At 48.5% G+C, this 12644-nt stretch overlaps 1 protein-coding gene across 4 annotated transcripts in view; it reads left to right on the forward strand.

Annotated features, from left to right (window-relative positions):
- Nucleotides 1-5590: 5590 nt before the first annotated feature.
- Nucleotides 5591-12644, forward strand: part of DOCK7 (dedicator of cytokinesis 7) — a 92220-nt gene continuing 85166 nt past the window's right edge. For all 4 annotated transcript variants that reach the window (XM_083867528.1, XM_083867529.1, XM_083867530.1 and 1 more), the window contains exon 1: nucleotides 5591-5654. In XM_083867528.1, coding sequence (XP_083723654.1) covers nucleotides 5617-5654 — 38 coding nt within the window. In that variant the 5' untranslated portion in view covers nucleotides 5591-5616. The remainder of the gene's footprint in view (nucleotides 5655-12644) is intronic.

A 12644-nucleotide genomic window follows, 5' to 3' on the forward strand; every position in this document is an offset into this window, starting at 1 on the left:
CTTCTTTTTTTCCCCACACAAAACAATGCTTTGATTGCCAAATAATCACTCAGGCAACCATAAAGAATTGTCTGTAAAAGAGAGAGTTTTCTTCACATCCACCAATTCCTATTTCTGTAGGAAAGGTTTGCAGAGAGCTGAGTTCAACAAACTTACAACAAATGTCACAGAGTTCACACTTTCAGCATTTTAATGGCATAAAACCATCTCTGAGCTCCATTTGAATGTCATGAGATTTTAAAAATCCATTTTCCTGGAAAATATCATTTGTCTCTTTTTTTAAAATAGATGAACAAGGTGGGTAACACCCAGTGGCAATGGCAAGAGTAAAAGTTAGAGGAGATACTCTGATTTATGGAGATACACAACATTTATCCTCCAAACACTGCACAATGGTAAGAGAACACTGGGCAGTGAGGAATGAAGCTTCTGCTCCTGTTCCTGCCACTGTTTCATCATCAGTAATCTGCAATATATTTAAACATTTATTAAACATTTGGCCAAATGTGCTTTCCCAAACATTGTTGTCTGAAGAGAAGCAGACCTTGGGTCAAGTAGCTGGAGAGAAGGGAATTTTTCCTCGTTTATTTTTAGCTTCATTTCCTGGGGAAGTAAACCATCTGTGATCTGCTTCCCTCTGGAAAGTTTTGAAGCTGCTCTGCCATTCAAGTCTGCAGAGCCTCAGAAATGTTTAAAAACAACTGCAGTTTTTGTGGGAGACCCTGGAGCAGGAAAAGGAGAAAACATGGAAATTCAGAATGTGAATTTGTGCAGTGAGGGTGAAAGTGGCAGCAGGAACTGCATTGCCCTGATGTGGTTGTCTCCCCCAAATTTTAGCCAGCAAATTGTGCTTGTACCACTCAGTGCCTCCAAATCCAGATTTGCTTTCTCTATCCCAGGATTAGGTTTAGGAAGAGGAGGCTTCAGTAGGATACTTGGAAGAGTCTGTGCCCAGGCTACCCTTAATGTAATATCTTAGTTATTATGTAAGAGGAAATAAAACACATTAATACCATTTATAGAGTGTTGAACTGGAAAAGGCTGAGAGCTGTGCTTGGGGTAGAAATATAAACTACAAAAACGATAAACATGAGCAGTTGGGAAGACATTTGAGTCCTTTTCTGGAGAGATTTCATTTCTTGAACCCACCTTTTGAAGTCAAGAAATCCTAAAATAAACATGCCAGGAGACAGTACAGCAGAAGTGAAGCTGCCATCAAATATCACCATGTGAAGAAGGCTCTGGAAAGGCTGGTACAGTTCTGTGAGTCCATAAAGGAAATAACAGGGATGTCAGGGATGTAGGAAAAGCTGCAGGAATTTGGAGAGTCCTCACTCCTTAAAATCTCCTGGTTTCTAATTAATCCAGCAGAAATTGGGTCCTGGGCAGGCTGAGAAGAGCAGCACATTGTCTCTTGCCAGAGCTGTCCGGAGGAGATGGTGTTTGTGCAGTTTATGTGACACAAATGTAACTCTTTACATTTAAACATCTGCCAGGAGAGGCAGAGATTTGGCCCTTCCCGAGTTCTCCTCGTTCCCCGCAGCCGCCAGGAGGTGGCTCCCTGCATTTGCAGTCCCTATTTACCGCTTTGTTTATGGAATTCCGCCTTTTCCCTGGAAAATGTTTGCCCGGAGGAAGTTCACGTCAGGAGAACAAGGAAGCTCAGTAAATAATCTGCTATCAGGCAGGGCAAGGATCGGTTCACTTTTGTCCAAATGTTTTGTGGCTCTGATCCAAAGGGATTTTTCCTGTGCTGGATCTAATCTTGTAAGATTATTTCTGTCAGGCTCGAGGAGTTACATCAGTGCTGGTGGGGTGCATTGACCAAATTTGATTATAGCCCAGTAAAAGTCATTTTGGCCACATGTTTTAAAGGATGCAGGTGGTTCATGGACAGGTACCCTGGTGAATTGATTAAAATGCTTCTTCATTCTCCCCATTTTCAGTGTGACAGTAGAAAAGATTCCTGTATCCAGGCCATGGACTGTTTTTTGGAGGCAGTGATGTTTCCCAAAGGCTGATGTGTTCTTCTCTTGGAATCCAGTATGGAACAAGCCAGGTTCCTTCTTTGCTTCCTAAAAGGTGGTGAAGAATTACAGTGTGTTAAAGAAGAGTAACTGTGCAGTATCCTCATAATGCTGGTAAAGTGCCAGGTTTTAAATTGCTTACTAGGAATATGTAAGTTAATTTAAATTAACTTGGGCTGTCTGGAATATTAATTGCATGTACACAGCCCCTCCACTCTTGATTTGTCTTCACCCTCACTCTGAGATACTCTGAGGACAAGACATGGGCACAAAATCTGTGCAAAATAAACAGTGTAACACTCCAAGTACAACATGAACCACATACAATTTCCCCCTATTTTAAAAGAAAATGGTTCCATTTTCTGCTGCAGGAAAACTTGCCACACAACAGTTGTTTCTGAATTAGAGTGATCTAGTTCCTAAAGAAGTTTGTTTTGTTTTGTTTTGTTTTTTGGGGTTTTTTTTCAGACTGTAATTCTATGTAACAGGTTTCTCTGGTGGTCACATTCTCTTTTTTGCAAAGCTTGAGTTTGTTTCTTCAGACCAAGCATTTCCTTCAGTTAATTCACTTCTAGGATGACAAAACAGGCACAAGGATTGGTGCCTGTGAGAGGCAACACTCACCTTAGTACCCAAATTAACACCCTGACACCACCACAAAAATATCCCCCCCATGTTGTTATCATGAATTTTTATATTTGGCATTATTTGATTTATAATGGTCAAAATGCAATTTTTTCCCCCTCTTATTTCTTCACTTTTTCCTTGACTTCTCTTGGTTAATGCTCCATGCACTGCAAAATTTAGGGTCAATCTACAGAAGCTCTTGGGGTTTTTTTGCAAGATCACATGTACATTACTACCAATGTTAGTGATCTCTTATTATTTGAACTCACAGACTTTGTAGACTTTTGCTGGTCACTATCTGAAAAGTAATGAGGAATCTGTATTTTTCTGAAATATTAATTGAGGGATTTTGCTCATATTTAACCCAGGTGTATGGAGAAACCCTATTTCTCTGCAATCAATGCCCTCCTGATGTGAGAACATAATATATATCTATGTATATATATATATATATATATATATGTATTTGATAGAGGTCCATTTTATATCCAGATGGGATGGCTGGAGCTCCTCTGGCCCAGCTCTCAGCTACAGAAAAAGTCAAGGAAAAGCAAAGGTGACATCAAAACTGAGCAAGTAGTGCCCAGAACACAACCAAGGTCCTTTCTCTGTGGTAATAACTGACAGGAGGAGAAAATGAAACCTAAAGCCCCAAAGGTCTCCAGTGGACCTTGGATTTTCCGTGCTCTGTGTCAGGGCTGCTGGGGCTGGGCTGCTCTTTGCACCCTCTGGCAGCAGGAAGAGTTTCCCTTTCAGAACTGCAGCATTCCCAGTTTTGGTCTCAAAGTTTGGGTTAGGCAGGGATATTTTGCCCTCCTGCATTCCAGACTGGTGCCACTTTGGGAAGAAAAAAGATGGGAAGAGGAAGCATTGCTGGTGGTCCCTGATGCTTTGGTCTGTTCTTGTGAGCACACACTCACTCAGATGTGAGAATTTAGTCATGGAATTCCAGACTGGTTTAGGTTGGAAAACTCATCCGGTTCCAGCCCGTGCCATGGGCAGGGACACCTTCCACTATCCCAGGCTGCTCCAAGCCCTGTTCAACCTGGCTTTGAACACCTCCAGAGATGGGGCAGCCACATTTTCCATGGATATAAGGAGATAAATCTCTTATCCCATCCCCACTTCTCTGGTGTGCAATTCCACACGCAGGCAGCAACTCCAGAGCAAAAGTCTTTTGTCTTGGCAGACATTTGTGGGATATTCCCTCCCCTCCCCCCTGGAGAAGAACATCCCTTTCTCAGTGCCTACAATGGACCTTTGCTTCCCAGGATCCGTGTCTGTGTGTGACCCATGACAGCACCTTTGTGTGTGAATCGCTTGGTGGCTGCACTAAATCCACTGGGATCACTCTCACACACAGATATTTGCAGATTTTGGGGCACTGCCTGTGTAAACACACACAAACAGCAAAGCAGAGGAATAAAACACAGCTGGAAATCAGTGAGGGGAGAGATTGGTGTCCTCAGTGTGTGGGAAATGTTCACACCATGCAAACAGATGGAGTGGGGGGAATTAACACTCCTGCTTCTGGACACTTCCTGGGTGACTATTAATAGTTCCCTGGTTTGGATTAATGCACAGCATATGTCGAGTATCAGGGACTTGGAGTTATCTGCTAGATCGTGTCGTGGGCTCAGTCTTTTTTTCACAAAACTAAATTTTTTTTTTTAAAGACTCCCCACTTTCTAGATCCTCTCCCCATTAGAATAACCCCAAACCACGACGTGGTTGGAGACACTGGTGGTGATGGCATGGTTGGAATCTTCCAGCCATCTTCTGAATCATCATTAGGGACAATTTTTAGCCTTTTGGAAGGAAAAGATGGGATGATATGGGGCAGGATTGACTGGGAGCCCAGTTTTGTCTGGCCAAGGCACCTGGCCATGCCCTGCAGACCCATGACACCCAGCAAGCTGCACTAGGGGGTGGTTTAGGCTGAAGGAAGAATTTCTTCATGGAAAGGGTGTTTAGACATTGGAAGGGGCTGCCCAGGGAGGTTTGGAGTCCCCATCCCTGAAGGTGTCCAAGGAAGGGCTGGAGGTGGCACTCAGAGCTCTGGGCAGGGGACAAGGTGGGGATGGGGCACAGCTTGGACTCAAAGCTCCTGGAGGGCTTTTCCAACCTTAAAGATCCTGGGATTCTGGTGCTCCCAAGGCTTGGCCTGGACTGAGGGCCGGGGGGTGATGCTGGGGAGCCTTTTTCCCAAACCACCGGCGGGTCCCTATCAGTGCCGGGAACAACCCAAGAGCTTTCACACGGGAATAAAGTCACACCACACGGGGACGGGCTGGAGCCTGAGGCTGGCGGGGGTCACAACCCTGGGGATGGGGACAGGGATGGAAACAGGGACAAGGATGAGGAGAAGGGATGGGGATAGGGGCAGAGATGAGGACAGGGGATGGGGACAGGGGCAGGGATGAGGACAGGGGATGGGGATAGGGGCAGGAAGGGGGAGAGGGGATGGGGATAGGGGCAGGGACGAGGAGAAGGGATGGGAACAGGGGCAGGGACGAGGAGAAGGGATGGGGATAGAGGCAGGGATGAGGACAAGGGATAGGGACAGGGGCAGGGACAGGACATGGGATGGGAATAGGGGCAGGGATGAGGACAGGGAATGGGGATGAGGATAAGGGCAGGGATGAGGACAAAGGATGGGGATAGAGGCAGGGATGAGGACAAGGGATGGGGATAGAGACAGGGATGGGGACACGGGCAGGGGCAGGACAGGGACAGGACCGAAGCAGGGACGGGGCCGGCCGCGGTCACTCCCCGCCGTATATCCGCGAGGAGCGGCCCCTCGGGAAGGGGGCGGAGGCAGCGAGCGGAGCGCGGGGGGCGGGAGGGAAGGGAAGGAGGGAGGGAAGGAGCTGCGCCGCCCTGTGCGCGGCTCGGCGGAGCTTTACGGCGGCCCAGCGCTGGCCGGGGCCGGGGCCGGCAGCGCGGAGCCCGCAGCGCGGCCATGGCCGAGCGCCGCGCCTTCGCACAGAAGATCAGCAGGTACCGGGGCGGCCCGGGAGGGAGAGCGGGCCCGGCCGTGGGGGCTCCGCCGAGCCGCGCCCCGGGGAGGGAGAGCGGGCCCGGCCCGGCCCCGGGGCTCCAGCGCCCCGCCGGCCTCGGGGGAGCCGCGCAGGGTCCGCCCCAACCCAACCCGGCCCGGCCCGGCCGCCACAGAGGGCCCGGAGCGGGCACCGAGCGCGGGGCCTTCCCCCACCCCGGGGAGCTCCCTCGGCGGAGCGGGGGAGGGAGAGAGAAAGAGGAGGAAAAGAGCCGTGGAATTCCGCTCCCGCGAACAAAGGCCGGCCGGGCGCTTTGTGCAGCCCCTCTCGGCGCACAATGGGCGGCCCGGCCCTGCCCCGGGCCCGCAGCCGGGCGGGGAGCGCCCACCTCCCTCCGGCGGGGAAATGGAGAGAGCTCCGTTCCCCTGGAGCCCTTCCCTGCCTTTTGTGTGTGTGTGTGTGTGTGTGAGCGGGGCTGCTTCGCCCTGTCCCCGCTCCTTTGGACCCGCCGAGCTGCCTGAGCCTCGCCGTGCTGAGCATCCTTGTGTTTTCCCAAACTTTGGTTATTTTTTTTTAAATAGGAGCATTTATAGAAATTATGGTTCCAGGTGGGAGCAGATTTTCTGTTTGCAGGTCTGGGCATTAGCCTTTGGTGACCTCTCCTACCTGTAACCAGCACTGGAGTGAGAGCCAGAGCCATCAGTTCTGCCAGGGCTGTTCAGGAGGCTGTGACAGCACCAAAAGGAGTCTCATTGTCATGCCACTGAGTGAGAAGCTTGTAGGTACAAATAGGTGCAGTTAGAGAGGCTGTGATGGAGAAGGGTCATGGACAAAGGGAGAGGAGGCCAAAGGAAAAGGCTGGGTAGGAGTGACATCAGTCCCACCCCACTCATGAGCTGGAAACAGGTGAAAACATTGCTCTTCTCTTCAGGTTCTCTGCACGTTTTGACGTGCACCAGCCGGGGGTTCATGTGACAGGTCAAGGAATGGGGAGAGATGGATTTGCTGCCGGGCTGTTTTTCCTGCTTCTTGGTTGTAGTCATAGAAATAATCACATGAGAGAGAGAGACAAGCACTGGAGGTCAGAGCTGTGCAGCCCTGGCAGGAAGTTAAATAAGATGGCCCTGGGGTGACCACGGTGGTGCTCAGTGCTCCTGCCTGGTTCCCTGGGTTGTAGCACAGCTGTGTCACCTCTGTGCCCCTTTTGGGCCAACCTGATCCACCCTGGGCATTTCCCAGTGTGTTTGTGGTCCTTAAACAGGTTGGCTTCACCTGTACCTGTAGAAGGACCCGGATGCTTTGCAGTGAGGTCAGTGGGCTCTTGCATCTCCAGCTTTCTTTTGCACTCGTGGGATTGTTGTGTTTTCTATGGGGTTTCCCATGTTGTATTATTGTCATACTCTGAGAAATCTTGAATTTCTGGTTCGTGGCCTGCACATCCAGTGCACATGGGAGGCAAAAACCTGTGTGCAGAGTGTTGCACCTGGGGATGCCCAGGCTGGGCTGTTGCCCTTCTCCTGCTGGCCCAGAACGTGCTGCTGGGAATGTCACTGTTCCAGGGGGGAGAGATTGGAGCAAGCAGTGCAAGGAAGTCCCAGAGCTGTGCTGGTGGCTGCTGGAAGCCCTCCCCCAGTTCCATTGTTTCAAGAAGAATAGATCCCTCACATTTTCACACTCTGCCCTCCGGTTTGGCTGACTCACCGAGGTAGACGTAGCATTTTTCTTATTCACAGGAAATAGCCACGCTGCTCCTGCTTTGCCTCTGTGCTTCAAATGGATGTCTGTTCATATCCACCAACACGGATTCCTTTAGACCAGCTGAAAGTTTCTAAACTGGTTGTTACAGTAGAGGTAGAAAAACAAACGTGGGATGGGCTGAGTTGATTCTTGGAAAGCCCAGGGATGTGTCCCCAGAGCTCAGATTTACCTGCTGTGCCTTTCTTCAGCCACCGTGGTGCCCCTCAAGGGCATGATCAGAGTGTCAGTGCCGTGCTCTGCCTGGGCATTGCATCCAGATCTTGAGGCTATCAGTAATTGCCCCAGCAGTTCTAAAATCTCTTTTAAAGACTGTGTTACAAGGTGTCTTCATGATTAGGTCCTGCTGCATTTGTGTGGGATGGGTTTAAATTGGAATTTGGCCATCAAAGGTACTTACTAATTCTTCTTTACTCCTGAGAAGAAGAAACTCCTGAGTTAAATTTAGTATAGTGGTTTAATAATCCCTGAGATCTTGTCTGAAATTGCTAATTTTTTATTGGAAATATATTGGTAGGAGTTTGTTTATTAAGCTGTAGTGGATCACATCCTTTTGCAGCACACATGGAGCAGAAATGATGCTTCTGTAGCAGCACTGAGGCTGTTGATTCCATCTCAGTGTGAGAGCAGAGGAGCTTCAGTGCCACCTGTGTGAGGTGCACATTCCCAGCTGTGTTATCACAGCACATTTTTTGGATATGGGGCTGCATGGCAAAGAAAAAGGATGTGGAAACCCCCCCACCAAAAGGGTCAGTTTTGGGTCCCTGGATGCCCCAGCAGTCCAGTGTTTCCTGGGACAGAGGAAAAGGTGTGCAGGCTTTTTAGGGTTCAAAAAGAAAAGCTCCCCCTTTAAACCTCACAGAGCAAAAACATTACAGGGATAAACTCGTGTAGGTTTTCATGTGAGCCCCTGACTCAGTGCCTTGTCAGTGCTCTTGCACCATCCTGAGGCTGGGTTATCTGGGGAACTCAGAGCTGCTCCTTGGGTCACACCATCACCATGGATGTGTTTGTGCTTGGAAAGAGTTTTGATCTTCCTTTCCTGCTGCCACAGTGGGAGAGGATCCCTGTGACTTGGAGCATCACACCCGCCCTGCCCTCTGTTTGACAGTGCATGTCGTCCTCACACAAACCCCACAGTGGGATTTTTAAAACTGCTCTGTATTCTTTTGCTGAGAATTTCCAGTTTTCCTGTGCCCAGCTGTCAGTGGAGTCCAGAGAAAAGAGTTTTGGCTTTGTGGCTCCAGCCCCTTCCCAGGTGCTTCCATGTGAACAGGAGCCCCATGAGGTGCTGCTGTTGGGGCTGATCCTGCTCTCAGACGTTCAGTGACTTGGAAATTCCCCATCACCCAGGGCTCTTATACTATATGGGATTCCTGGAGTAATCACAGCTTGTCTTTATGGATTTCAATTGAGGGGAAAATACTTGTGCTCACTACATTCAGAGCATCTTATTTCTGTTGCAGCTCCCTTTACACTGATGGGGTGCTGTAAAGGGGGACTTGGGAAGGCTAAATCTGCACTTATGTTCATTTGGAGCCCTTTTACACTCCCTGAATGATGTGTCAGGGGAGCTGACAGCCTCCTTTGCCCAGCCCCAGGGTAAAGAGGGATGGTGTGAAACCTGCACCCACTGAAACCAACAGCAGAGCTGTCACTGGCTCCCAGGAGCACCAGATTGGGCCAGAAACGTGGTCACAGCAGAATATTCATCACAGTTTATTCTCTTCCCACATCCAGATGTCATTTGCGTTGTCAAAACACTGTCACAGACAACTGAAAGGATTTTTAGCAGGAATTTCAGAGCATCCCTTTCCCGTTCTCTCCAGAATTCCCATTGCCTGTCCCCGTTCAGCCTCTGTGGATGTCTCAGTGTGGGAGTCAGCAGCACTTGGGAAGCCCAAGAAAATCCCTGGCTGCTTAAAGCAAGGGAGAAGGCAGGGACAAAACTTCATCTCCAGGGCTCTGCTACAGAGCTGCTTCTCTGGCCAAAGGCTTCCTTCTTTGTGTTTTTGTCTCGAGGTGTGACTTTGTTGTGCTGCAGGATCCAGTCCTGTGGTGATTTCCACAGTCGAGTGTCCTGGGAGCTCCTTCCCTCCTCTGCAGCCCAGGGGTGACGTTTCAGCCTCAATAATGAAATATTTTCAGAAGAGCACCACAGGCAGCGTTGTGTGATGTTTTCTCTTTTAATCAATGGTGAGGAAAAAGGGAACATGTTGTTGCTCATCTGTGTTAATTTAAGAACCCACACGCAGCCTGCAGCGGTCAGGATCATCAGGCTGGGCATTTCCTCAGCTGTAAATCAAACCCATTTCACTCCAAGGGGAAGCAGCTCACTCAGAAGGAAACAGGAATTTAGGAGGAAGGCTGGGTGCAGGGCTGGACTGGCAGGGTGGCTCCAGGCCAGAGCTCTCTCCCTACATCCCTGGAGGAGGTTCCCTCATGCAGCAGAGCTCCCCTGGGTGGTGACTCACACCTGGATGGGGCTGCAGGCAGCACAGCCCAGCTGCAGCTCTGGGGACACAGGGCCAGGTCCTCTCCCTGCAGAGGTGACAACACAGCCAGTGCCACTGGGCTTGGGGAATTCACATCCAAGGCAGTGAGGCAGGAGGATGGATGGTGCCTCCAGTGCTGGCTGAGCAGAGGGTGATGCTTTCTCTTGGAGAAGTAAATGATGTGTAAATGCAGTTTTCTCTCTCTGAGGCAGAAGAAGCAGCTCTGCTGGGGCTGCAGCTGTGCCAGGCTGCCTTTGGGTGTGCACTCAGGGTGAGGAACAGGCAGGAGCAGCAGCTCTGCCATTAGCCAGGATGGGGAGAAGCAATTTGCCTTCTGTCCCAGTGGAAAAGGGAAACTTCCTCACATCACCCCAGGCTGTCCCTGACCCCACCTTTGCTGGGAAACAGGAGAGTTCCTGACCTTGCTCAGCATCACCAGGCAGATTTTGTGGAGTTTTTTTTTTTTTTTTTTTTTTTTTTTTTTTTTTTTTGGTTTTTATTGTTTGTTTGTTTGTTTGTTTGTTTTTTTTTTTGAGAAGGCAAAAAGAAGAACTGATATTTCCAGTTCGCTGCTTAAGCTAAAAAAAAAAAAAAATAAATTTTTTTTTTTTTTAAAAGGAACAGTTTTTGGCTTTGACCAGGCAGGGCACATAGAAACAGAAATGATTTTTGTGTGTACTAAAGAACCCTGGGAGTGCAAACAAATGGTTTCATTTTGTTATTTGCAGCTCGGAGTACTTTGAGAATGACCAGTTTTGTTTTGTTTTAGGAGCCAGTTCCAAGGGGAATTTTTTTCCCTCTTCTTTGTGGGTTTTTTTTTTTTTTTTTTTTTTTTTTTTTTTTTTTTGTTTTTTGTTTTTTGTTTTTTTTCTGTGTTAACCACATGCACACACAATAATTAACCAGTGAAGAAGGTCAAAAAGGAAGTGACTGGGGAAGATGTACTTTAAACATAGACATTCATGAGGCTTTGGGCTGTAATTAACTGGAATGTTTGTCTGAGGTTCCCAGGTTACGTGTTGAATATCAGATAAGTTATTAATGAGGCAGTTTTTTATTTGTCCTTTTAATTATCAAAGCTTGAGTGGCTCTTCAGCTCTACCAAATTAATTTTTTTTTTTATATTTGGAGAATATTTATTTCTCTTTTCTTGATGAGGTTTGGTGTGACACCAGCATTGCTTTAGGTTAGAAATAGTGCTCAGGGTTATAGTGTGACATGAACTGCTGGTCATGAACAGTTTGTCATGGACAAACAGCCTTTGGGAATGGAGGAGGAGGAGAAGGCAAGTGTGTTCATAGTGATGGAATGATTTGGGTTGGAAGGGACCTTAAAGCTCATCCTGTGGTCAGGGACACCTTCCACTGGACCAGGTGTTATTTGTTTTAGGGAAGCTGGGAACCTCTGGGAGGAAACAGTGAGGAAACAGCCCTAAAAGAAGCCAGCTGAGATATTTTCTCAGTGTAGAAATACTCATTTGGTTCTCCAGAGGTTCTGCTCCTTCTCTGGAGTGATTGATCAGGGTGAAGATTCCCAACTGGAACAGCTCTAGAGAAGCCATTGGGTGATCAGGGGAGCCCAAAGGCTGGAAGGAGACACCTGGCAGGTAGAAAGGAGTGGGAGAGGGCTCTTGAACCTGATCATGCTGCCACAAACCCAGAGGGGTATAGATTACCCATAAATACACCTGGAGATCAGGATACATTAGGAGATGGTTTCTAAGTGTCAGAGGCACGATGCTTCCTGGTAGGGGAGTGGTGTCCAAACCCTCTGTGAGTGCAGTGATACAGGAAGGAGTGAACCTGAGCTGTGGATTGCACTGCAGGCTTGGAATGAATGGCAGTAACTCCTGCAGCCTCCACTCAGGAATTCTGAGGTTTAGACAGTATCCATTTCCTTCACATGGGAAGAGTTCTGTGGGTGCTTGTGAAAGCTGGAGAGGCAGGAGTGCTTCAGGCTTGAGAGCGATGCTGGTTTCTTGGTGGAACCCATTGGAGGTTCAGTTCTGACTTTAATCCATTCTTACAAAATTTCTCTATGAATTTCCCTACAAAAGCTATCAGCACCTGTGGTTTGCTCTCTTGTGTGGTGGGAACAGGGAGATGACTTTTCCTGGATGTTCCCTGTCCCCAGCAGGACAGAAGCCACTCTGCAGAAGTGAAAACATCAGCTCCTGTGGATAAAGGCAAACATGAAGGAAATAATTTCTTGCAGCCAGAATGCATATTTTTTTTTTCCCTCCTGCAGTCTACTTTTAAAAAAAGACAAATTAATGCTTCCTCTAGCTAATCTTATGTCCATCCTCTGGCCTGAGGGAACATCTGCTCTCTGTGGTGGCCTCAATTGTCCCAGCCAGTTCCCTCTTAGAGTCCCCTTCTCTATTCCTGCCCACCAGCAATCCCAAAGGCAGGAGCCCACCCTGATATCACCCAGGTTTAGCTCAGGACAGGTTTAACCACCTCCTTGGCAGAATTTTAGCAGCTTGTGTGCTGTGCTGATAAACAGCACAGTCCCCCTGGTGAGATCAGGAGCCTTTCAAGCCATGAGGATGCTCAAAGATCACTGATACAGCAGAAAAAAAAATCACTCCTTGTCCTTGCAGCCTCTTCATCTGCTTTATGGGCTGGTTGGTGTCTCCTTGGAGCTGGGAATTTGCTCTGGGAGCCAGAGCTGCCAGCAGTGCAGTGAATGACACTGAGGGTGGGTTTGTCACTGATAAATTGGGTGTTGACTCCTGTAAA

The sequence above is a fragment of the Zosterops lateralis genome, assembly GCF_965231275.1.
Source record: "Zosterops lateralis genome assembly, chromosome: 9".
NCBI classification, from domain to species: domain Eukaryota; kingdom Metazoa; phylum Chordata; class Aves; order Passeriformes; family Zosteropidae; genus Zosterops; species Zosterops lateralis.